This window comes from Caretta caretta, chromosome 4 (genome assembly GCF_965140235.1).
Source record: "Caretta caretta isolate rCarCar2 chromosome 4, rCarCar1.hap1, whole genome shotgun sequence".
Lineage (NCBI taxonomy): Eukaryota > Metazoa > Chordata > Testudines > Cheloniidae > Caretta > Caretta caretta.
This window is the reverse complement of record NC_134209.1, coordinates 71,188,683-71,214,239: the sequence shown is the minus strand read 5'-3', so window position 1 is coordinate 71,214,239 and position 25,557 is coordinate 71,188,683. Positions and strand designations below refer to the sequence as shown.

Here is a 25,557-nt window from a genome sequence, read left to right as displayed (position 1 = left end):
TAAATCCCAGAATGCAAACTGCTCAGCAGTGAAGCAAAAGGAGCACGGGATATCTTGGGAATGCCATGCTACTCCTGTTGATTTACTGCAATTACTACTGTCCAGGTAAAATGTCAATGTGTAGCCAATATTTCAACTTAGTAAGCGTAATTAAATTTACGAAAAAGAATAGAGTAATCTTAGCAGTGCTTTGAGATCTACAGATGAAAAATGCCATATAAGAGCTAGGTACTATTATGAGTACAAGAAGTTTGGAAGAACAAAAGCGAAGTAAATAACCATTCTTTTTCCAATATATATCCTCAGGTCAAATTATAAATGAAAATTAATGATGTATATAAATTTGTTTTATTTTCCATCCCGTTTGGCTTCTTTTTCAAACAGAGGCCCTCAGGTAGATAATCCAGGAGTGTATTTTGCTCAGTAACATGTGACCAGACATGTATAACAAAGTGTATGTCTACACTGCAATTAGCAGGTGTGACTGAAGCCCAGGTAGCTGAAGATCTGAGCTAGCTTTGATCTAACTAGCTCAAGTGTGATCACAGCAATGAAGCTGAAGCAGCACAGGGCCCTCAAGTGTACTCATGCTCGAGTAGCTAGCCTATGCTGAAGTCTGTACTGCCTGACTTTACTGTATTATTACTCAAACCAGCTAGAGCAAAGGTAGCTTGAGTATGCCTATCCATGCTGCAATCACACCTCTGTGGTATAGACATACCCAAAGGGACTCATGTCTCAAAGGCTGGGGACTCTTACAGAGTCAAACTAAGTGGTTAGCCACATGGCTTTTTGTCTGTTCTACACCATCTTTTCTCCCACTTCTCTCACTACATGTAGGTGTCACACTCCTGTTTCAAGCAGGAGGTGTTCCCAGTGCAGTGCTTTCCACTCTCTGTCCCCATTAGAAAAAGGTTGTTCTTGACCCTGCATCTAACACGTGGACAGTGCAATGGGCCACACAAATCAAAACTTTATGCATGTATTTCTCATTACATTGAGGTTTACACAGAGAAGATGAATACCTAGTAAAAAATATAAATCACAGCTAGAGAGAAAAAAGTCAATAATATTAAAGACAAATATACCTTTTAACTCATCATCAGTCTTTGGTGAATCAAGTGAGACAACTGCATCTGACGTAAATGTAAGATCTTCCTGAAATGTTTCAACATGCTGTCCATTCAAAAAGATGTTGATCTGAAAAAAAATACCCATTTTTAAACTATTAAATTACACAAAGAGAAATTCAGTGCAATGCATATGAATTTTATTAAACTTTCTGCTTTATAATTCTTTATTCCTAAAACCCATCTTCAAATGTGGTTGAAAGTGTGATAGACTATACGGCTTATTTTAATACAGGAACATAGAGCTTGCCTTACCACGTTAAACAAAGGCTCCATCTAGTTGGGTATCTTATCTCTGACATGGCTAGTACCATATGCTTCAAAGGAAAGTGAAAGAAATGCCATAATGAACAATTACAATACCTATAAAAGGACATATATTTCCTAGCCCCAGGAAGTTAATGGTTGGCTTATGCCTTGAAGTCTGAAAGTTTATAGCCCTTAAAATTGTTGATAATATGTTTCATACCTGTGAATGTTCTCATGCATATTCATGACAAACCTCTTTTTGAATCCTAAGTTCTAACACCTAATGATATTTTATGGCAGTAGGTTTCACCGATTAATTTTTGTGCAAAATAAAAGGAAATCCTTTTATTAATTTTCAGTGTGTTGCCTTTCAGTTCTATTAGAAGTCTTTCATCATTCATGACCAAGTTCACTATTATGACAAGAGCAGTAAATCTCTGTGTATGTATTTATTTATTTATCAGTGGAAACTAAATTAATACCTAAACTACTTACAAGAAGTTTAATAAATGTAAGTGAGAAGCAAGTAGGTCTTCTAGCATGCAGTTCAAACCTTCCAAAAGCAGCATCTTAGGAAAGGTGTGCACAGAGGATCAAATGCCTTTTTTGCAGAGCTCATAAAATACAAAGGATTTCTCTACCCATTGACACAATTCTGATCTAATGTGCATTTGTTGTTTTGTAAGCTTCAAAATGTATAGTTTTAAACATCAAGAAATTGTGGATTTCAAAGTTTTAACTGCAGGCTGACAGAAGATGAATTGGAAATGAATTTCTGAGGGCTTTAGTCCTTTTTAGATCAATTAGGACAGCGCTTATATTTTTTCCACTAGGATGAATGATGGTAAAAGGAAGGATAAACTACACTTCTTAAGCATGATGGAAAATTGTGTCTATCTTAGGGATAAAGACTGATCTGGATGAAGCACTATTTTTCATTACAAGTGAAGTACTGAAATTCCACAAATACTCTCTTTAGTTTGGAAATGTACCGGGTTGAGATGACTGCCACGACAAATGCCACTTTAAACAGAAAGACAGTACAAGAAGCCTAATGTAGAGATCCAAATGATGTTTTGGTGAGAGCATCTAGAACTAAATTCAAGGAGCAACTCAGTATCTTTCTTGTGGGTTAAAAAAAGTATTGTAGTTCTTAGGAACCTTTTGACAGGATGAGCTTTGGCTGATTTATTCCTAGAACGATGAAAACAGTTGAAGCATGTTGCAAAGTATGCTCACCTTCAGTCCCAGGAAAAGTCCATTTTAAAGGAAATATTTTATTGGGGCAATATTGGGTGACTTAGCTTTATGCTTTCTAGCTCTGTACCCACCATGCATTGACCTTCCTCCATATTCTGCAATATAATACAGTAATCAGTTGCTTCCTGGAAGACAATTTTTTTTTGTCATTTGGACAGAGTAACTTCTCTCTTTCTTCTCTCTGGGGACAAGTCTCCTCCCCTGAATCATTAGGCAGGTGTCAAGGTTCCTTCCCCACTCTGAACTCTAGGGTACAGATGTGGGCACCTGCATGAAAGACCCCCTAAGCTTATTCTAACCGCTTAGGTTAAACACTGCCACCACCAAAGTGTTACACAAAGAACAGGGGAAGTGCCCACTTGGAAACGTCTCCTCCCAGAAATATCCCCCCAAGCACTACACCCCCTTTCCTGGGGAAGGCTTGATAAAAATCCTCACCAATTTGCATAGGTGAACACAGACCCAAACCCGTGGATCTTAAGAACAATGAAAAAGCAATCAGGTTCTTAAAAGAGAATTTTAATTAAAGAAAAGTAAATGAACCACCTCTGTAAAATCAGGATGGTAAATACCTTACAGGGTAATCAGATTCAAAACAGAGAATCCCTCTAGGTAAAACCTTAAGTTACAAAAAGACACAAAAACAGGAATATACATTCCATTCAGCACAACTTATTTTATCAGCCATTTAAACAAAACAGAATCTAACGCATATCTAACTAGATTGCTTATTAACTCTTTACAGGAGTTCTGTACTGCATTCCTGCTCTGGTCCCGGCAAAAGCATCACACAGACAGAGAGAACCCTTTGTTCCCCCGCCTCCAGCTTTGAAAGTATCTTGTCTCCTCATTGGTCATTTTGGTCAGGTGCCAGCGAGGTTTTCTTAGCTTCTTAACCCTTTACAGGTGAAAGGGTTTTTCCTCTGGCCAGGAGGGATTTAAAGGTGTTTACCTTTCCCTTTATATTTATGACAGCAGGTGTGACGAGAGTCAGGAGAAAGGGTGGCTGAGGCACTGAGAGAGAGAGAGATACTGAATTTTCTTCATGTTGAGATGAAAATAAAAGTGAAATATAAATATTCATGTTGTTTATCTTGGGTGAACAGAACATGAAAAGGAGAAACTCCCAGGAAACTCAGATCACCAAAACAAGGTTGTCTCATTTAAGTATGACGTAAAAACTCATTGTCTAGTTGGAGACCAACCACGTTCAGACTGAAAAAAATTTGCTAGGGCACACCAGTTAATGTTATCCATTTCTCTTGTTGAAATATGTCACAGAACGCTGCCTAACGTTGGACTGAAGACCACGAGAGTATTGTTTGGTAAGCTGTAGTCCGTTTGGAGCAGCACATAAAATTTGTGAACTTTTAACAAGATCTCTAAAGCTTACATGAAGAGCTCATAAGTAATAAAATATTCTGGAAAAACTATTCTTGCCTTAGACATTTTTGCTGGAATTTTGGTGAGTTCTTTTAAAAGTTAGGTTGACAAATGCTTTCAGGTTTTTTTAAACGAATGTAGTCAAATAAGGCCATCTTCTAACAAAAGTTAGGTAACTTTTTCAGCTGTAAAGCCATAAATGCTGTTTGCTCAGTTGGAACAACTGCATGTGAGCAGAGAAATAAGCAAGACAACAATCCTCATTTTTTACCAAAAAAGGAAACAAAAACTAATTTCCTGAGCACAAAACAAGAGACTCTATCGTAGCAACATTAAAACATTCAAAAATCTCCTTATGTAATACTTTCTTTTTTAGGGCAAATGCTGAAGTATGTTTATTTCAATGGGCATCAGACTCTCCCTAAGTAAACTCCTACACTATAGAAGAAGTTAATCCATCCCATATCCGTGCTACAGTCTACACATAGACCATTACTGTTGATGCATGACTCCAGATTCTGAACCGAAGACTTGTATTTATGAAATGGCATGCTCCAATGATGGTAGGTCACATACAGTTTCATTGTTGGTTAAATGTATCAATGTATCAAATAGAGAATGTACATGAGATGAGGCTGGGTGAATGAGTAAGGTTTTTGAGGTCCTCTGTTTGAGGAAAGAAGAAGTAGAAAGCTGTTGCTTTTCCTTCTCTGCTAGGCTATGTCTACACTTGCAGAGTTTTTGCACTGTAAGTTTCACTGGTGATAAGGAACTGGTGAAAGAAAAGTGCTGGTTTGTGTTCTCACTTACTTTCACAGGCGTCAGAGTGTGTTTACATTAGCAGCACTTACATCGCGTACTTTAGGGGGGAGGGATAGCTCAGTGGTTTGAGCTTTGGCCTGCTAAACCCAGGGTTGTGAGTTCAATCCTTGAGGGGGCCATTTAGGGATCTGGGACAAAAATTGGGGATTGGTCCTGCTTTGAGCAGGGGGTTGGACTAGATGACCTCCTGAGGTCCCTTCCAACCCTGATATTCTATGATTTACAGTGAAGCTCTCTCCAGTTTGACCATGGGTCTTGTGGGAAGGGGGGTGGGGTGATCGGGGAGCATCCTGGGTCCCTGCACAGCCTCCTCTCCCCAAACACTGATCAGCTCCAGTCGCTCAGCATTGCTCCAGGCAGGGGATTGTTGGCTCCGTGGAGCAGGCACTGTCACCTGGCCAGACAAATGAGCACGTGCCAAGAAAATAGGAAGGGGAGTTTCAAAGTTCCCCTGGGGCTTTACAGGGGGAGTGGGGTGGAGGTCTGTTTACCTGGCAACAGAGCTGCTGGCTAGAGTGGTCACCAAGGCACTGTGGGATATCTTCCGGAGGCCAAAAGCCGTCTAAACAGGAAGAACGTTTCTTAACTTGCACATCACCGCAGAAGCATCACTGGTAAGAGCTGTACGCCTCTCATGGAGGTGGGTTTCTTTTTGCAGTGAACCTTCTGCATTTCACTGCAAAAAAGTCATTGGCAAATGTAGACGCTCCCATGGGTTTTGCGCAAAAAAGGGACTTTTTCCCCACTTTACATGGCAAGTGTAGACATGCCCTTATTAGATTACGTTACTATTTAATTTCAATAGGCATTTTACCAAGCGTGGACAATAATGAACAATTTTAGGTTTCATCTGATCAATTTAAACAGTAATAGGCTAAGGTCTATTGTACATCAGATTTGGCAACAACAAGATATTTCATAAAATACCTTAGGCTGTATTGACAGTCATTTAAAATTTAATCTTTAGTAGAGGCATACAGTGTACTGAACTACTGTTTTATCAAATCAAGTCAGAATTCATACAGAGTGAACAAATGTGACAACCAGCCTGCTCCTTTTTCCGCTATTGCAGTTCAAAAATTGCTTACAGTATTTTAATTACTATTAAAATTACATTGCAGCAATACTGCAAAAAAAACCCAGTCGGAATCTGGGCCCTATTGTGCAAAGCACCGTATAAACTCACAGACGTGGTCCTGGTCTTAAAATGCTTACAATCTTTCCGATTGTTTGCACATAACAGTCTCCTCAGTTACACCTGGATCAGGATAGCGAACCTGACACTTTGTTGTAATATTGCTGTGTTAGATTTGCCTTGTAACCATTTAGAAAAAGGCATTTTTCTTCTATTAAAGAAAAATATTTTTACCGTGGCAAAACTTTTTTTTAAGCTTTCAGCAAATCCTGTAAAAATATTAATTCAATTGTTTTGCTAAAGGTGTAATGTTTTTCACAATTTCTAGTTTGCTTTTACTTCTTTCATTTCCTGCCTTTGGCCATCTCCTCTAGCTTTCCCATCTTCACACCATTTAGAAGACCATCACTGTGGAGCTTAAACTTTAGCCAAAGGTCAATATATGTTGGTCTACCTCATGATATTGGATAGGCCAAGAAGCTTTTGTATCAGCTGCAATTTCACTTAGGATGCCTCATTATGAAATTTAAGTAATAGCCAAAATTTAAGGAGCAAGTTGAGTAAATGATCAGGAGGAGGAAGGGTATATATGCAGTTTGGTCTTCAGTCTCCACAGGGTAAAGGAACTAGTTCCTATCTGAAGAGCAATGACCAACGCTTTCTTAGAAGAATAAGTACATTATATTCACAAAAAGACTAATCTCCTGTTCCAGCTGGTCTCACAAAGACCTAAATCTACTGCATGGAAGTGCAAGCATAACAAAAAAGATGTGGGGCTACATCACATCAAGTATGTCATCCCGTGAGCTAAAGGGTAATTTCCAGCTTGTATAGACATACCTGTGCTAACTCTGAGTTAGAGCACTAAAAACAGAAGTATAACCATGGTGACATTACAGGTGGGATGGACTAGCCACCCCAAGTACAATCCTGTCTGAAACCCTAAGTATGTAATTGCTCAACTAGCCTCTCCCACCACTTGCAACGCAATGGCTACACTTCTACTTTTAGTGTGCTAGCTCGATTGAAGTTAGTGCAAGTATGTCTACCTCCATCTCTAGTGTAGACATACCCATACCCACTGTAATTCTTCAGATCAAGCTGTCCAATCACCTGAACATGAACTCCACAGGCTGAAGAAAACTCTTACTGTGAACTAAACATGACCTATGGGACGTAGTTTGATCTTTATTCATAGACATTTCTATGGAACTCCTCACTACTGTGGTATCTGAGTGGAGTTTCTCACAAACATTCTTTATTTTAGTCTTATAACGCCCCTATAAGGTAGCGAATTACAATTCCCATTTTTACAGATGAGGAACTGAAACCCAAAGGGCCCGACTCTTCTCTCACTTAGACAAGTTTACACCAGTGTAGCTCTATTGATTTCAGCAGTCACTCCTGACTTGCACCAGTGTTCATAAAAGTACAATCAGACCCAAAGAGATTAAAAGATTTGCCCAAGGTCACAAAGGATTAGAATCCAGATCTCCTGATTCCCAGTTCACTACCTTTACAACAAGGCCACTAATTTAAGCCAATATATTTATGAACTATAATGTTTGCAGTGTTGCTGTAGCCACGTTGGTTCCAGGATATGAGAAACACAAGGTAAGTGAGGTAATCTCTTTAATTATTGTCTCTCTCATAAAACTATCTTTACATTCAAGTGTATATCCAAAGACAGGAGTCCTAGAAACCTATTGAGAGAAATCTAGTGTTTCAGTAATCACTAGAAAAGAAGTAGTTTAAAATTAATCTATGATAGATGGCTATAACACTTTTTGTGGCGCAACAATCTGCTACGAAAATATACTTTTCATAAATCTCACTAATAGATTTTGCAGCTTTAAGACCTGATTCTTTCCCAGTGAAATCAATATTATCTTTCCATCGACTTCACTGAGAACAGGATCACATCCTTAAGGAGTAGTTCTTACCTTGACATTTCTTTTGGGATAAAGGAAGAAAAATGGTTTCAGAACTGGAGACCTGGACATACAAAACAACAAATATAATTAATATAAATAGAAATGAATGCAAATGTCAGCTTATTCATCTTTAAGATCATTCGGCATTTGAAAATCCACAGTATAGGAATTAAAAGCTATGATCAGAAGTGCTTTTCTGAGCTATTTTGGTACATCTGAAAAGTGTAGTAACTCCCTAGAAATACGACTGAAATGCCTTATTTCTTATTAAGGAAGTGAAATAAAAAAGGGAAAGAAAAGTGTCAAGGCAGCTTTAAATGGTGGTATTGATATGCTTATAACACAAAGGATGACCAATGAAAATTCATGCACCTTCTGAATATCTGTCCAATATGGTATTGTATTTTGCAGGTGGTTAGGTAAAACTGATACAAAGATATGCTCAGAGTAAGTTTATGGTTGGTAAAGATAGTACCCAATCAGAGTATCCTGACCACCCGAGGAGTTTCTACTATAATTGTTCACAGTTAGAAGTAACTCTTCTCATGAGTAAGAACAGAAGTGTGAGCTTGTACATTTAAAAGAAAGATTTAAGTCATCAACTGTTTTAAATATGAAAAAAATACTGATCCCAAACCAGTTTATAGGGATGCTCACAATTACTCTAAACCTAATCTGCTTCATAGCTTTCAACCTATGATTGCAAAAGGAGACCGTTTTGAAATCATAAATGATCTAAGTACAGTTCTTAGCTGGTATAAAAAGAGCCAATTCCAGCTGAAACAAAGTTAGCACAGTTTTCCTTATGGCTCACCTAGTAGAGATGTTGCTACTAAGACCCTGGATAGAGTCTCATCTGAGGTAAATATGGTGTCTCCAACAACCACATACAGAAGTCTGCTAATTTAACAAGAATTTTGCAGTATGATTGTTATCTTGTGACCAGTAGTAGACATAACACAAGACACAACTGGACTTTTTTTTTTAAAGGATACTATATGCACACAGTAAAACAAGGGAAGATCAGAAGTGAACTTACACTCTTGGACGTCCTCCAACAACTGCTGTAAGACCAGGTGCTAAAAATTGAAATAAAATAAATCAAAACGGGTTAATTTCTTAATAGATTCCCCTCCCCCGCCCCAAACAACTGTAGTTCAGATATTACTGCACCCTGAACCCTTCCTATGATTTCCTTTTACAAAATGCTGGGGAGATTGTGTGTAGTAACTCCCTAGAAATATAATGACTGAAATGTGTGTTACACCAGACATGCAAAACAAAATGTTTTCATGAAATTGATGAAAGAAATTGAGATTTTCACAAAACATCTGAAATGGTTTACAAACATTCATGAAAGTCCCTAATCATATATATGAATTTATTTTCAAAACCTAAACACATATATAAATTTGTGAGAAAAAAGAACAAATATTTGTTAAAAAGACAGACAATTCTAAAGTAAACTGTGGTTTGTTTAATGCAAATAATTGTTATCCTATTCATGAATATTATAGAATTGTGAACAACTTTTGCTCTTTATTTTTGGAATGACTGACACCATACATACATAGCATTGGTAAATTATAGCCATACGCCACAGGGAAATGTTTTACTGGTTAATTTTTACCTAGAAATCAATCAATTAGTAAAGCATTAGTAAGAAGAGTCCTTAAGGTATGTCTGCACTGCAGCTGGGAGCAAGCTTGCCAGCCCGGGTTCATGCTAGCATGCTAAATATAGCGGGGTAGATATTAGGTGCAGGGGGTAGGGTGGGTCCAAGCTTGGGTGGATAAGCCTGAGTCTCCATCTGTGTCCCAATGTCCACACAATTACTTTTACTGTGCTAGGGCAAGTCCTACTAGCACAAATCTGCCTACCTGGGCTCAGAGGCTTGCTTCTTGCTGCAGTGTAGACATACTTTTAAAGAACTGTGAAAAGCAACATGTGCTTTGGTAGATTAATTTTGAAGGCATGCAGCAGTGTATTTCAACTTAGTCTTTACATGACAGCATCCTCTGAAGAACATTTAGAGAAATATGAGCACCTTTCAAATCTCTAATTGCTTCCAAAAGAAAGCTAGTACACCATTTTTAGACAGCTAAGCTTTCAGTTTGGAACTTCAGTTACTTCTAGCACATTAGCTGAAGTTGATTTCTATGTAGTTATAATTTAGGAGTCCTGTGACAATGCCATCCCTAAGTCTCAATGATATTTACTATTAAGAATTCATGGATTCCAAGATTACAATGCCAGAAGGGAGCACTGCAATCATCTAACCTGACATCCTATATCATACTGGCCCCATGACATCCATGAATTAATATGTTTGAATTACAGTAGTTAAAAAAACATCCAATCTTAATTTAAAAATTGCCTGTGATGGAGAATCCACCACAAGTCTTGGTGTTAACCATTCCAATGGTTTATTATATTCACTGTTAAAAACTGTGCCTTATTTCTAGTCAATGTGTCTAGCTTCAACTTCCAGCCATTGGATTTTATTATATTTTTGTCTGCTAGATTGAACATCCCATTATCAGTTTTGTTCCCCATGTTGGTACTTACAGACTAATCAAATCACCCCTTATCCTTCTTTTGGTTAAACTAAACAGATTGAGCTCCTGGAGTTTATCACTATAAGGCAAGTTTTCCTATCTGCAAATCATTCTTGTGGCTTTTCTCTGAACGCTCTCCATTTATCAACAGCCAACTTCAACTGTGGACACCAGAACTAAACACTGTATTCCAGCAGCAGTCACACCAGTGCCACATACACAGGTAATATTACCTCCTTACTTCCACTCAGCATTCCCCAGTTTATATATATGCAAGGATAACACCAACCGTTTCGGCCACCGCGCCGGGAGCTCATGTTCAGCTGATTGTCCCCAAGGACCCCCACATCTTTTTCACAGTCACTGCTTCCCGAGGTAGAGTCCCCTACCCTATAAGTATGGCCTAAGTTCTTTTTTCCTAGATGTATAATTTTACATTTGGTCACTCTAAAATGCATATTGTTTGCTTCTACCCAGCTTGCCAAACAATCTAGATTGCTTTATATCAGTTACCGGTACCCTTCATTATTTACGACTCATTCCAAACTTAGTCATCTGCAACCTTTATCAGTGATGATTTTGTGGGTTTTTTTCCAGGTCATTGATAAAAATGTTAAATAGCTGGGGGCCAAGAACCAATACCTGCAGAACCCTAACAGAAACACACCTGATGATTCCCTGTTACAAATACAGTTTGATTTAGCTGCCTCCTGAGCTGCCTCTTTAGCACAGAGTGACAAAAATATATCCTCTATTTAGATCTGTTAACTGATCCATCATGAAGTGCTGATCCCAGACAGGATCAGCTTTCTCAAATATGGAACAAGCTCATCCTCAAGTAAGTCTCTTGGAATAAAGCACTGTTGTTCTGAACATGTGAGATATTAGTGCTTTAAAGTGCTGAAGCGCTGCCAACAGACCTTCTTAATTAAATTCCTTTACAACTTCAATAGCTCTTTTATCTAGATCACCATGTGTAACGAGCCCCACAAGGTAAACCTCATCTAGTTTTTCAGCAACTTGCAGTTGTAAATCAGCATCAAGCAAAGTCTGGAAATGCTCAGAATGGGTAAAGGTAGCAGAAGTATCCATTGGCTCTTCAGTACCATTCCCATTAACATGTTCAGTAGCCATGTTTCCGGATATATGTTGGTGTGGGGGGAAATGCCAGGCAAAACAGGCTCAGGGTGCAGCTGGCAGCTCAGAGTGCTGAGGAGCTGCCCCCTGTGCACCCTCTGTGTGGCAGACAGTGTTCTCCAGCTCGAGTAAAATGGCTGCCACTCAAGTGTTCATGTTGCTGCTGGCACCAACTCCAGCCCCTTCCTCTCAGCACAGAGGGAGGATGTGTGTATTTCCTGTGGAGATAGGAAAGGTCTTTTCTACAGTTCTACAATCTCTTCATGAAATCATTAACCCTTATTTGCAATAAACACAGCTCAATTCAGAACTGAATTCAGCTGTTTCACAAAAATCTGTTCAAAGGATGGTAGTTTGATGGTTCTCAGTGATAAAAGCTTTGTTGTAACTACACTGTGTGTCATACCCAGTCTGATCAGCACTTGATGAATACAGTAAAACTGAATTTTTAAGAAGCACCTCACCCCGACTTGGAGATAATTCAAGGAATCAATCTCTTTACCTATTCATAATACTAAAGAGTCATCATGTGATGTGTAGTACATTTTAACTTGCAAAACCTGTTGTGTAAATTTGACTAAAAGCAGCTCAGCAGTAGCCACTCATTTGTTTTACACAAGCTTCAAATTTGGTGTATTTTGAATAAAACTCATCTGAGTATTTAATTTTGACTCAAATGCATTATCTTTCGTTTATTTCTTCTAAGACTCTACTTCCTATTTATTTGTATTATAGCTAAGGAGCATGTTGTAGCAGATGGATATATGTCTATATTAAATTGTAATCTGCAAATGACAATGAAACTGCCATTTTGAAGCATGTGACCTACATTTTGAGTGTATAATTAACTGCCTAGTGCTACAAAGAACAGAACCAAGGACAGCTTATAATGCATGACACCTCTCTGAAGGGCTAACACAGGAGATCAACTGTGATTGTTTCCCAGTCAAGAGATTCACCCCGGTTTTGCCAAAGAGCTAGGCTGGAGGAAAGGGGTTTTTGCAGTTCAGACTCTGTGGGACCTTGGTCTTCCTGGCTAACGAGCTGCAGCTGATCAGTTGGTCACATGGCAAAGGGGACAGAATCTTTATTTAAAGGCAGGATCTGCTCCAGACTCTCTCTTTCACTGTCTGACCATCACCTGCCAACAGAAGAACTGCAGGAGGCAGGAAATACTTTCCTGACACACTGACTGGTCTAGGACTCACAAGAAGAAGTGAACATAAACTTAGGAGACAGAGCATTTAGGCTTCTGTAGTTTTTCTTAAAGATTTGTATGCTTTAAAGCAGGGGTGGGCTAACCACAGCCTGTGGGCCAGATCCGGCCCCTAGGGCTTTGGATCCGGCCCGCGGGATTGTCCCTCATGGTGCCGCAGGCCCCGCACCCCCCCCCTCAGAAGTGGCCGGCACCATGTCCCTGCAGACCGGGGGGTGGGAGAGGGCGCAACAGAGGGCTCCATGAATTGCCCTTGCCTCCAGGCACCGCCCCCGCAGCTCCCATTGGACAAGAATGGGGAACCACACCCAATGGGAGCTTTGGAAAAGGTACCTGGAGGCACACCAAGGGCAGCGTGAGGAGCCCTGTGATCTTCCCCCCCCAGGGGCCATTGTGCTGGCTTCTTCCCAGAGCAGCGCAGCATGAGGCCAAGGCGGGCAGGCAGGGAGCCTGATCTGGCCCCGGTGCACGCCGCTGCCACCCTGGAGCTGCTTTAGGTAAGCGGAGCCAGGCCAGAGCCCGAACCCCTCCTGCACCCCCCCAACTAACTGCCTGCACCCCTCCTACACCCCAACCCCCTGCCCTGAGCCCCCTGCTGCATCCTGCATCCCCGCACACCCTGTCCTGAGCCCCCTGTTGCACCCCACACCCCTCCTGCACCCCAACCCCCTGCCCTGAGCTCCCTCCCGCAGTCCACACCCCTCCTCCACCCCTTCCCTGAACCCCTCCTCTGCCCCAATCCCTTGCCCTGAGCCCGTTCCTGCACACCACACCTCTCCTAAACCCCACACTCCCTCCTGCACCCCAACCCCCTGCCCCACATACAATTTCCCTACCCTGATATGGCTCTCTGCCCAAAAAGTTTGCCCACCCCTGCTTTAAAAGTAAAATTTACTGTGCTGCAGAAACTAGTGTATGAAGCCTGTGTTCCCTGCTTTACCTGCCATGCAGCCCTCAAAGAGTTAAACTATAAACTGCAGAGCCCCTGGTGAGGTGGACCTTTGGGAGCAGCATGCATAAGCGATTGGAAAGGCTGCGGGGAGGGGTTCAGCACTGGTTTCAGAGGGTAGTTGGACTGTGAAGTCCCATGTCCTAAGGTAGAATGTCAGGTAAGGAATCTAGAGCCCAAAGCCTGCTTTGGAGGCCCAGAGCTAGAAACAGTGCCAGACTCTGCCTAGACCCCACTGGTTTAGAAGCATGTGGGTTTCAAAGGTTGGGTCCAATTACATCACACCAAGCAGCCAGATCTGTAACATGCATTTTATTATTATTTTAAACAATTAGGGTAAGGGACTAGGCTGAGTGACTCCATGGAGGAGATGATATTGGCACTCAGAAAAACAATGTCTAACCGCCGTTTAAAATTCAAAAATTGTTTATTCTTCGCAATAGCAATGACAACAATGTTAATCTACCATATAAAAAGCATCTATAAACTATCATCTCAATCCTGCAATCTGTTCCATGAAGGCAGACCTGTGAGTATATGTACGACTCTATTACCTTTCATGGGACTCTTTACCAGTACAAGAGTCTGTCCACACAGATCAGGTTGCAGGATCAGGACCTCCAAGTACAGTTTATTTAAAAGCAGCAGTTATGACTGACCATTGTTTGCCAAGGTACTACTTATGTAATTAGCCACCAAGAAAAGTTTGCCTTTTCTATTACTGTATTGAATGTTCATGGCAGTTTAAAATTTTTTAAAAAGTCATCCATTGATAGACTCAGCTGTGTTATTCTACACTTTATAACTGTGGCTCTCATGCGGAGCCCAGCGCACTTGATTAAGAACATATCTCTGTATGACGGACCCATATTACAGATGGTAATTTGAAGTGTAGGTAATATAAGCTATTACATATAGGGTGATTTCTACCTGAGGCCAGTTTACAACAGCTGCTACTGGCTTGGCTTCTTGGTGATGCACATACAAATCCAACTAGCCAGCTGAGAGGGCTCTAGTAACTGGATATGTATGTCCTATCTAGTGGTTAGCCACAGGTTGACAAAGATAGCAAGCTTTTGAAGAATACCTGATAGGGGTTTTGATGTTAGAAACAACCTGAAGGGTTAAGGCCTATTATTTATTTCACTATAAAATTACATTGTGCAATGTGAAGTTTTATTAAAAATATATATTATATCTTCACTAAAATGAATTTAAAGTATATTGCATAAAGAAGTAGAATTAGCAGGCAGCATGTGAAGCAGTTTCTTACTTATATTATATTTAAACTTGCTTGGAAGATCCAATTTAGATACAGTTCTATACATATATTTGTCCTATGTTCCGTCAAAAGCAGTGGCTGGCTATTGTAGTCACTCTTAAAATACAGAAGAACGACAGCTATGTTACTGCACAAGACTTGGTTAAGACTTTTTCAAGATGGCAAGAATATCACTTGTGTTTGAGAGCTATCTGCATTTAATAATCTCTACACACAGCAGAGTTTAAATTAATTTACTTTATCAACCTATCTTTGGATTGTCATATGGACAATTTCCTGGTAGGATAATTTGTGATTAAGGATACCAGATTTTGCTCTGAAATAAATGTTAACTTCCTGAAAAGTCTACAAAGAAAACTTTTCACCAGCATGCTCTCAGACAATTTCATTTGACTTTCTATAACCAAGTAGTTGTCTAACCATCCAAGAGAATAACTGATCAGAGGGCAACAAAGTATTCTCACACCTTGGAACTAAGAGCTCCTGCTATTCCAAAATTGTCTGCTACACTGGTTTTGCAACGTTCAACCTACACACTGCATCCTTTTCTATCACCAAGCCTGTCTCAGTAGGCATTGTAGAATAGAACTGCACAGCTAATCTACAAATCCAGATTTTAAAGATTTATTTATTTTAATCCTGGAATCTCCATAGCCATTATTTATACTAACACTAATGAATATTTACCTGGAAGAATTTACTTTACATATAAACTAATATTTAAATAAAAGATTAGATTATAATTATTAGGAAGAGAAGCCAAGTCTTAAACAGATAATGGTTTATGACTGATGATTTATTTTTTTAATTGCAGCAGCACCCACCAACTGCAATCAGGATTAAGATCTCATTGAGAGAGCACTTAAACACATGGGAACAGTCTGTCCTCCTTCCAAAGATCTTATCTTTAAAAAAAAAAAAAGAGAGAGACATTTAGAAAAAGGATACATCTAGAGCTGTTCAGACCTTCCCAGTTGCTCAGTAGCCCAAGATCCCAGGCTCCCTGGCAGGCCACTGGCTTACTGACCCAGAGCCCGGGTTCCCAGCACAGCTGGGCACAGAACAGTTAATTCCAATTCTTGGAGAATTTAAAAAAAAAAAAAAAAAGGAAGAAAGCTTTTTATTCTAATTCAGTACAAAACTAAATTTCAAATGGAATGCCTGTTCTTTACCCAACTCTAGATACAACAGAGAAGCAGAGAGATGGTTAGCAAATATCATGTACTCCCTCCCATATTGTAGAAGTAGTAGGAAGGGAGTGCGTCAACAGGGGGGAAAGTAGGAAAGAAAAGGTTTTGGTACTGGGGGAGAAAGGAGGGAAGTGCAATTAGGCAAAGGGGACAGGAGGAAGGAAATGTGGAAAGGTACAGAAATGAGAAGGGCTCAGAGCAAAGAACTAGTCAGAACAGTATGTGCAAAGTTCAAACTGACAAAAGCTGAGTCTGTTGCCAACACCATTTGTAATCCAGGGGGTTCTGAAGATATTAAAGGTATGCCCCCATCTGGGCATTATGCTCTACTTTTGGGGACAGGGTACTTTACTCTCAGGGCTGTGTCTGTCCTGGTAGTCCAGGTTTTCTTCCCAGAGACCATGTGGCTGGGGGAAGGGAAGCCACTTGGGGCCTTGTGTCCTGGAGATGGGGGTCACCTATTCAGGCCCAGGTCTAGGGAGATGAGGGGGAAAAGAGAGGCTCCAACTTGGACTGTGACCCTGCCTCACTGGCGCTCTGCTGACTCCTGACCGCTTAGGAGGGAGTAAGGTGATGGGGAAAGCCCTTTCCTCTCGTGTGGGGAAGGAGAGGAGAGAAGATCAGAGACAAAAGCAGAGAATTAGACATCTAATCAGCTAACCTAACTATTTATCAACCTGCCACCACCTCCAAAATACAGATTGTTGATTACTCTAATAGTTTTTTCCCACTTCAGTATTTTCACATACAACAAGTCATCAGTCATGCTCATGGATGCCTGGTGATCACTAATAAAATGCTTCCCAGATGCAGTCTCCTGGTCATTCATCTCAGTCTGAATACTACTTGCTGGTCAAAATGTCACTGCAGAAAATATCCATTTCCAGTTCCACATTAGGAGGCATAAATATATAACAGTCAAGTGTGGGCTACAGGTGAAGTTCCTCTGATCCTCCACCCTTTGTACAGTAAGTTACTGTGATCAAAGAGAGGAATGTTTCCCAAAGTGTAGTATGTGCCTCTTATCCAGGGGGGCACGAAGGCCTCGCCAGGGTGCATGGATAGGCCTCTCAACTGTTGTGAAGAAAACCTTGAACATCTGACTCAAGCATAAGTGATGCAGCAACATCTGCCTGTTTGCAGAGCCTGAAAAATAGCTTAGAGGTATGAATTGGCCCATTTGTTTTAATGGGTGCTAATTCAAATGTCAGTGATTATATTTTAAATAACAACATTTTAAACTATTTCACTCCAGTCGAAACATGTAAGACTTTAGTAGAAGTGTGATTTTACAAAAACCCTACACAGTCTCCTTTAGTGACTGCTTATTTGGGGAAGGATTTTAACGTCACACAATAGGGCTGAAAGGACATGACTGGTTTCATTTTCCCAGAGGGATGCTCAGCTTTCAAAGTTTGCGAAACACTGGGGAAGAGGTTTGAAGGGTGGAGAAGAAAGTTACAAGAAGCTGATCTATTGATAACTTTAGAACAGTATGCTCTGTGAGTATTTAATTGGAAAGTACAAAGTCAACTAATCCCATGCATTCCTGTCAGTTGTCTTGTCAATTACTATCTCCATTCAATCCCAATTAAAGGACTTTGCAGTCTTCCTTTTAGGCAAGAAGAAAACCAAGTGCTCTTCCTCTCCATAACCCACTTCACTAATTCCAATTTCTTACTTGCCAAATGATTGAGTTTCTCTATGTCCTTCTTGACTTCTTCCCACCATATCAATGTATGCAATAATGTCCGTACTTGACCTTATCTTTACTCTGCATTAGCCAACATACTTTCCCATGTCCACATTCCTGCCCATCTCAATTACTGCAATTCTCTATTTGCTGGTTTCCCTAACTTTCTTTGAACCAAACTCCAGCATATCTAGAAAATAATTAACAACATTGTCTTGAAAACCCAGAGATCATTTCACTTTGGCCAAAAGTTTCAGACAAGTTAGGCCCCTAAATCTATATTTAGGCACCTTAACTAAATTGCATGTTTGCAGAAATGTCAGACACCCACAAATCCCACTGAAGTTAGTAAGAGCTTCATGTGTACAGCATCTTTGAATATCAGGCTACTTATATTTAGGTGCCTCAGTATTGATTTAGGAGCCTAACTTTAGGCATCCAAATTTGAAGATGTTGGCCTTCAGTCCCTACTGACCTTCATGGAATTTCATACTCCCTCAAGAATATAGTTCTTTATCTGCTTATGTTTGTTCAATTCCTTGCACAATCTCACCTTATCCTCTGGCTTCATCACTCCCTCTAGCCTACTTTCAATTTCCTCATCCATCTTTCCACTTATTGATGGAGCCTGAAGCCAATATTGTCCCTTTTCCAGAGAACAACCCCTCAACAAACTCTGTCTCAATATCTTAATCTAAAAAGCCACATCTCATCTGTCTGATTTTGGCTTATTGCCTTCAGTTCTTACCCTCTTTAATTTACTTTGTCAGTATATAAGCTTTGGTTATTAATGACTACATAAATATCAATTTATATTTTGTGCAAATCTGTATTTTGCAACAGAATAAGGTATTTTTCAATACTTAAATGGCAGGTATTAGACCACAACATTGCATTATTTTGTAAAATGCTTTAAGGCTAAAAATAGTTATACACAGAAACAATGCTTTGAACAGTTAACATTTCACAGCAGATTGAAACTTCACAGGGTCTCACAGTGTAGCCATGGCTCTTGCCATGCTGACTTACCTTTTTTTGATCTAACATTCCTCCTCCTTCATATTTCCCCTGGAAGCAAAGAGGCTGAAACAAATGTTACCAATGAACTTGCAGCACATTTTGGGGACTGACATTCCTTTGTAACAAACTGGTTTTGAAGCATTATCTTTTTAAATTACCAAGCTACAGGAATCTGAAATCCTATGTTCTGCAGTGAACAGCACTTATGTTATAATAATACTGTACAGCACATAAGTATAATCTTTGTTTATTGAGATCAATTATATGTTCTTAATTATTCTATTCATTTCCTCTACATTCAGCAGATAAAACATCCTGTGGGATATTATCCTCTAACCAACGTGGGGACTGGAGTAAACTTACAACTAGGACATTTCTTGAAGTGTCTTCCAACACACTTAGGAGATCAGTCATAATATTTACATATACTCAAGCACTTTGAAATCTCAAGCTGTATTAACCAGCTGTCATTTTGGTGTCAAACTCCGGTCACTTTAATGTGAAATAAGGGTCAGCACTTGATTTTTTGCTATTAGTAAAGTACTTCTTAGCTACTGAACTTTTATTAAACCACAAAACTAGAAGGAGAGCCTAATACGTGCAAAAAGTTGTTGCTCTCACCAACAGAAGTTGGTCCAATAAAAGATATTACCTCAGCCACCTTATCTCGCTAATATCCTGGGACCAACAGGGCTACCACAACATTGCATACAATAATGTGCCATACGGACACTCTTAAGAGCTCTACAGTGCCATTTTGTTAGTGCTAGTATCTGAACAAGAAAACAATTCAGACTAAAAACAAAAACAAAACAAAAAGAAACCAACCACAATTATTTAACTGTTAATGGTCTGACTTAAAATCACTATGAAGACATTTTCAATTAATACTAAAAACCTGTCTTTGTCCTTTTAACCATATTTTCAGAGGTCTCAAATAAAAGCTATTGTTCTCAATTCCATAATTACTGGGTGAATTTCTATGATCTGTATTATGCAGAAGATCAGGCCAGATGGCCATTAGCTATTCTGGCTTAAAAATTTATGAATCTATGATCATAGCCTCTAATAATGTCATCACTAAATTTCCATGTACATCAAAATTCTGATATGTACTTGCAAACTACATCTTTTTGCTGCTGCTGGATAGCCATCAAATTACACATTTTTGCATGTGCTAAATATCCCTTAGACTGAAAAATTTGTGACTATATTTACATTTTTGGCTTTGATAGTTTCATCTTAAAACACTATGCCCCTAGGCCACCCAGGAATTCAACTAACACTGGGAGAATCACTAAGAAGCTACTTAAGATCTCAATTCAGAAAAGAATCCCTGTTCAGGAAGAACACTTAAGTATGTGCTTAGGCTTAACTTAACTTTAAGCAGATGCTTAATTCCTCCTGAAGTCTTAGCAGAGGCTCTCTACTGGGACTAAACACTATACAGTCTTGAAATTAAAAAATATTTTGTTTTGTAAAAAGAAACTAATACTAGAAATATTTAGATGAAATGTAAAATATTTTGTGAAAACATTTTTTTGTTTTTTAACATCCCCCTGCCTTTTTTGTAACCCAAATATTACAATACTGTATTTAAATGCATGAAGACAAGTAAGTGAAGTTGCTAGAAATTATTTTTAAAAATGAAACTGACTGGTCTCTCTTAATTTAAAAATCAGAGGGAAAAAGAAGGAATAACCAAAGAACACGTGGTAAAAAGTAAGACAGGGTTTTAAAAAAGTTCTTTCAGGTTTAATAATCTCGGGTGTTAACAGTCACATGCAGATAAGGACATTGGTTTTGTCTTTATAAACAACTTTTTGTTTGACAGCAGCCTTTTAATCTCAATAAGATCAGCCTCATTCAAATCAAATCCGAGCCAGTGTATAAACTAGCAAACTAAAGCTAATGCTCAACAAAAGTGTGCAATAAAGAAGCTTCCTTTTCAACAGAGAAAAAGGAACAACAAACCATTGTCTAACTTCGTCAATATATCACCTATCCACAGGTTGTAATTTCAAACTTTTCACTGAGCTCAGAAAGAATCTAAAATTTAATTTTGACAATGTGAAATTAAAATTTGTATTTAGGTAGCTTTACTGAGAGTATGTTTGCATCTGCAAACACTCTCTTTAAAGAAACACTAGGCTTTAAAAATAAGGATTAGGAAGAATATGTTAGGAATCAGCTCTGTAGATTTTAATGCACTCACTTTTCATTATGGAGGTATACATTTTTAAAAGGTGCTGCTCTCCCAACATTATCTTTGACAGATCTAACACCTTTTATTTATTATAAAGCATAGGAACACATACACAAGCAAATTCCAGCACACAGACAACATTCCTATAGCTTCTTCTCAGACACTGGTTTTTGCTATGGAATTCCACTCTCCGTTCCAAATCAGCATAACTACTTATGGCACACCTGTCTTATTTTAAAAGTCTTTCTATACTGATTTTCAAAACAAACAATGTAAACCACCAGAGAAGAGAAAAAGTTTATTTCAATAATCACTGATCAGAAAGTACAGTGATTTTCTCGGTTATGATTATCCATATTTATTGTCCCCCTAAATCAGTGTGTAGCTACATACTACATCCAAAAAAAAAAAACAAAAAAACCCTACAAGAATGTTAAGGTTGCAAAATCAAGCACTCAAAAGTTAGGAATCACCAGAACTAAAGGGAGCAAAATTTTCACAGAGAGCAAAAAGCACATTGCCGACACTAGGTAGTCCCACTGCCAAATTCCAAATCCAGGCTCCAGAACATGAAGGCTTTGGAGCGTCCCAACAAACCTGTTGTAAGAATTTTTAAAATAGATAAGGCAACAAACTTTCCCCTAATCTTGACCTCAGAAACGTCTCCCAAAAATTCAACTTTAGGCAAATACCCAGCTTCAAAAATTTTGACCTGAGTGGTTTACACATTTGACAAATTTATAAAAAAATTGAAAACAGAGTCCTAAATTAAAAGTGTTGGGCTAACTAGAGGTGTCACTAGCTGCACTGCCTAGAATTTATACTACTCTCTTCACTGTGTTATCTCAAATAAGAAGCACAGTCAGTCTAGTGTTAGGAAAGAGGAATGGGAATCTACAATTCTGATTTCTATTCCTCATTCTTGCACGGACTCTCTGTATTATCAGAGAAAGCCATCTATAAAACTGAAATAAGACATTCCTAGCTCATCAGATGTTGCAATGCTTAGCTTGTTTGCAAAGCACTTTATGAAGAAAAGTGCTATAAGTAAAAAAGTATTAGTTAGACACACAAGTGTGCGTGTGCACACACACTATAACATAATGTCAACCTGCTGAGCAGGTGGGAAAAAGAAGAAAAAAAGAACACTTTTCCAATTACCTTTCCTTTTGAACATCTGGTACTGACTAAATCAGTACACTCTCTCTGTGTCTCCTACAAAGCTTATTCTCTAAATGTGAAAAAAGAAACAGGAAGAAAAGCTTCAAATTCACACAAAAATCACCTTTGAGTTTAATAATGTAACTTTTTCTTCTTTTTGGACCCAAAGGTTACCTTATTTGTTACCTTTTTCAGTAATCTTTCAGCAGACCTGACATCTAGAAAATATATCATTTATTTGCAAGTATTACTGTAGCCATTGCTCCTCCTCCTGTCATATAAGACTAAGTTTCCTTCACTTGGTTTGTTACCTTTTTCAGTAAACTTTCAGCAGAACTGACATCTAGAAAATATATTGTTTATTTGCAAGTATTACTGTAGCCATTGCTCCTCCTCCTGTCATATAAGATTAAGTTTCCTTCACTTGGTTTATATCACAGGATTCTAGTCTGGGTTTAATATATGGAGTGAAATCCTTTCCCCCATTGGAGTCAATGATAAAACTCCCATTGACTTCAATGGGACCAGGATTTCACTAATGGACTTTAAATCCTTAATTTGTTTTATCACATACTGCATTTAAATTGTTGCCCTGGTTCCGCAGACAATAACCCATTGCTAGTCTCTGCTGTTTAAAGGAATTAAGTCCCGTCCCTCTTCAGATACCAGTTCTCTTTTGATATCAAAGTTCAGTAGAGTGCAGGTAAGAGATTTTTCCCATGAAGGATGAAATATCACCTCTTTGCTTTATTTTCAGGCACTCCTAAGATTCCAACATTACCTCTGTGGATTTGACACTCAGACTTCTTCCCGAGTCTCTTTTCTTCCACCTAGCTATTTTAAAACAGCCCCTTGAAAATGGTTGATGCTTTAGTACTTTTGTATTTTGAGACTAATCATTTTCCCAATCTACTAACTTGGGATGAAACACCCTCTATTTTTCCCTGTAAAGCTGTGCAGTCATTTTGCATTATAACATTTTAAAAATCATTAAAGAAATAAAACATTTCTTTACTAGAATTTTATTTGATTAAAATGGTTATCAGCAACAAACAGCTGGAGTTAGGCAGGTGAATGATTGAAAGTGTGAGGTCTAGGCCTTAAGGTAACAGCTCTTGGTTAGGTATCTGAAAACTTAAAATCAGAGTGTTTTCAAGAACATAGTATCTACACAGGAGAGTGGAATGTGAATGTATATTCTTGTCAAGGAAATAATTCATTTGAAAGTGGCATCAAGCCAAAACTGTGGAGCTAAACACACCCACATTTTGAAAATGTTTCAGATCTGGATATAGATGCAAATGGCCCTATCTTCGCAATGAGTTAACCAAACTCTTGGATTCTAGAGTCTGCGCCTCTTTGTAAGTGAACTACAATGCCTAGGATCAAGAGCCTCTCGAGTAAACAATACCAGCTACACTAATTGCTGCTTGGGTCTACCCAATGCCCAGCACACCTGCCTTTTCAAAGCACCATATATAATTACGTAAGCAACTGCAAATAAAAAAAAACACAGAAATTAAAATCCTCTACAAACTAGAACATCACTATATAAATTCAATAGTGTCATCTTAAAAAAATTATTTTGCATTGAAGAGATTTTTTCAGATTTATTCCAGCGTTGCAAACATTTAAAAAAAGACTAAACTAGCACAGTACAGAGTGTACTATTTCTATTACTGTAGTTCCTAGAAGCCCTAGTCACGAATATTAACATGTGCCCTACAGCAAGTCTTTTTCTAACACACTGACATCTTGTTCTTAGCTGCAGTTAAACAATTAATTGCTCTGAGGTCTTACCAGATGGTCATAATGCACTGTTAACAAAAACAGAAATAGAGAGCACATCTCAAATAAATCGAATCTGGAAGTGATAATGTCTGAAGATGTGCCTTGCCGAAGCAATAGTCTTTACGCAGATGTGTAATAAAAGCTTTCACATACTTTAAAATAGATCTCTCTACACATACCGGTGACCACTAAGCAAACCAAAACCACAGTAGAAACTCTAAATGGTAAAACCTTCTGTTAGATTAAAAAAAAAATAATACAATCCTGTCAAATCTAACAGAAAACTAATAATTATTATCTTTACAGCATCCAAAGGTTTTAGGCTATTCACAGTAGAAACATAAAGACATTGTCCCTGACCCAGAGAGCTTACAGACTAAGTTTAGATGTGCCAAGTGGGAACAACACACTAGGGAGGCGATAAGGTGAAGAAATAAAAGCAGGGCTGTCAAGGTATTAAAAAAATTAATTGCAATTAATCGCAGTCTTAAATCTCATGGTTAAATAATAGAATACTATTTAAATATTTTTGGATGTTTTCACATATATTGATTTCAATTACAACACAGAATACCAAGTATACAGTGCTCGCTTTATATTATTTTTATTACAAATATTGCACTGTAAAAAGACATAGTATTTCAATTCACCTCATACAAGTACTGTAGTGCAATCTCTATCAAGAAAGTCCAACTTACAAATGTAGAATTATTATTTTTACAGAACTCCCTTCAGCTGAGTAAGACCTTGTTAATTTTGTTTTCAGTTAACTGCAGGCATTAACTGTGATTAATAGACAGCCCTAAATAAAAGACATTCCTACTTTATCCAAATGAACTCAATGCCATTCACACATCGACTGGAAATCTTACCACATTCTCCTTTGTTCTTTTGGTTATTAAATGTGTGCCCCAAGGACTTTTCGTGAAGAAATTTAGCAATATCTGAATCTTCCTTATGAGCTGCCAAAATGTCTTCTCATGGAATAGGCTTTATAGTGGATTAAACACCCACGGAGAATTCTTCCATTGCCAAAGCATCGGTAGCAGTTGTTGTCCATCACCAAAGATTCTGATGACAAGCATCATGTCTTGTGAGTACGATCATGGCTAAAAAGGCCAATGCGTAAGTGGCAGTCCTTTCCCACATTGAGTGTGTATGTAGCTTGATACAACTAAGGGATCAATCTGTGCCTGCTGAATCCAATACTGTTTACAATTCAGCCTCAGTGCCTCAAGATCCATATGGTGATTAATTTTGAACTGAGTAACCCCATCATTGACTGCTGCTCATCAGTGTGATCTGTTGCTAACAACTCCCAGCAGTTGGCATCAATATAGCACTGCTTCAAGTTACATTTCAATGTGTCCTTGAAGCATTTCTTCTGGCCATCTCCTATGAAGTTACCTACTTTCAGCTTATTGTATGGCAATAGCTTTGG

General features: G+C 38.7%; 1 protein-coding gene across 1 annotated transcript in view; it reads right to left on the bottom strand.

Annotated features, from left to right (window-relative positions):
• Nucleotides 1–25,557, bottom strand: part of LOC125635584 (uncharacterized) — a 106,541-nt gene that overhangs the window by 15,391 nt on the left and 65,593 nt on the right. The window contains exons 14-16 of the mRNA XM_048847443.2: nucleotides 8,953–8,992; nucleotides 7,923–7,974; nucleotides 1,089–1,200 (exon numbers count right to left, since the gene is read on the bottom strand). Coding sequence (XP_048703400.1) covers nucleotides 1,089–1,200; nucleotides 7,923–7,974; nucleotides 8,953–8,992 — 204 coding nt within the window. The remainder of the gene's footprint in view (nucleotides 1–1,088; nucleotides 1,201–7,922; nucleotides 7,975–8,952; nucleotides 8,993–25,557) is intronic.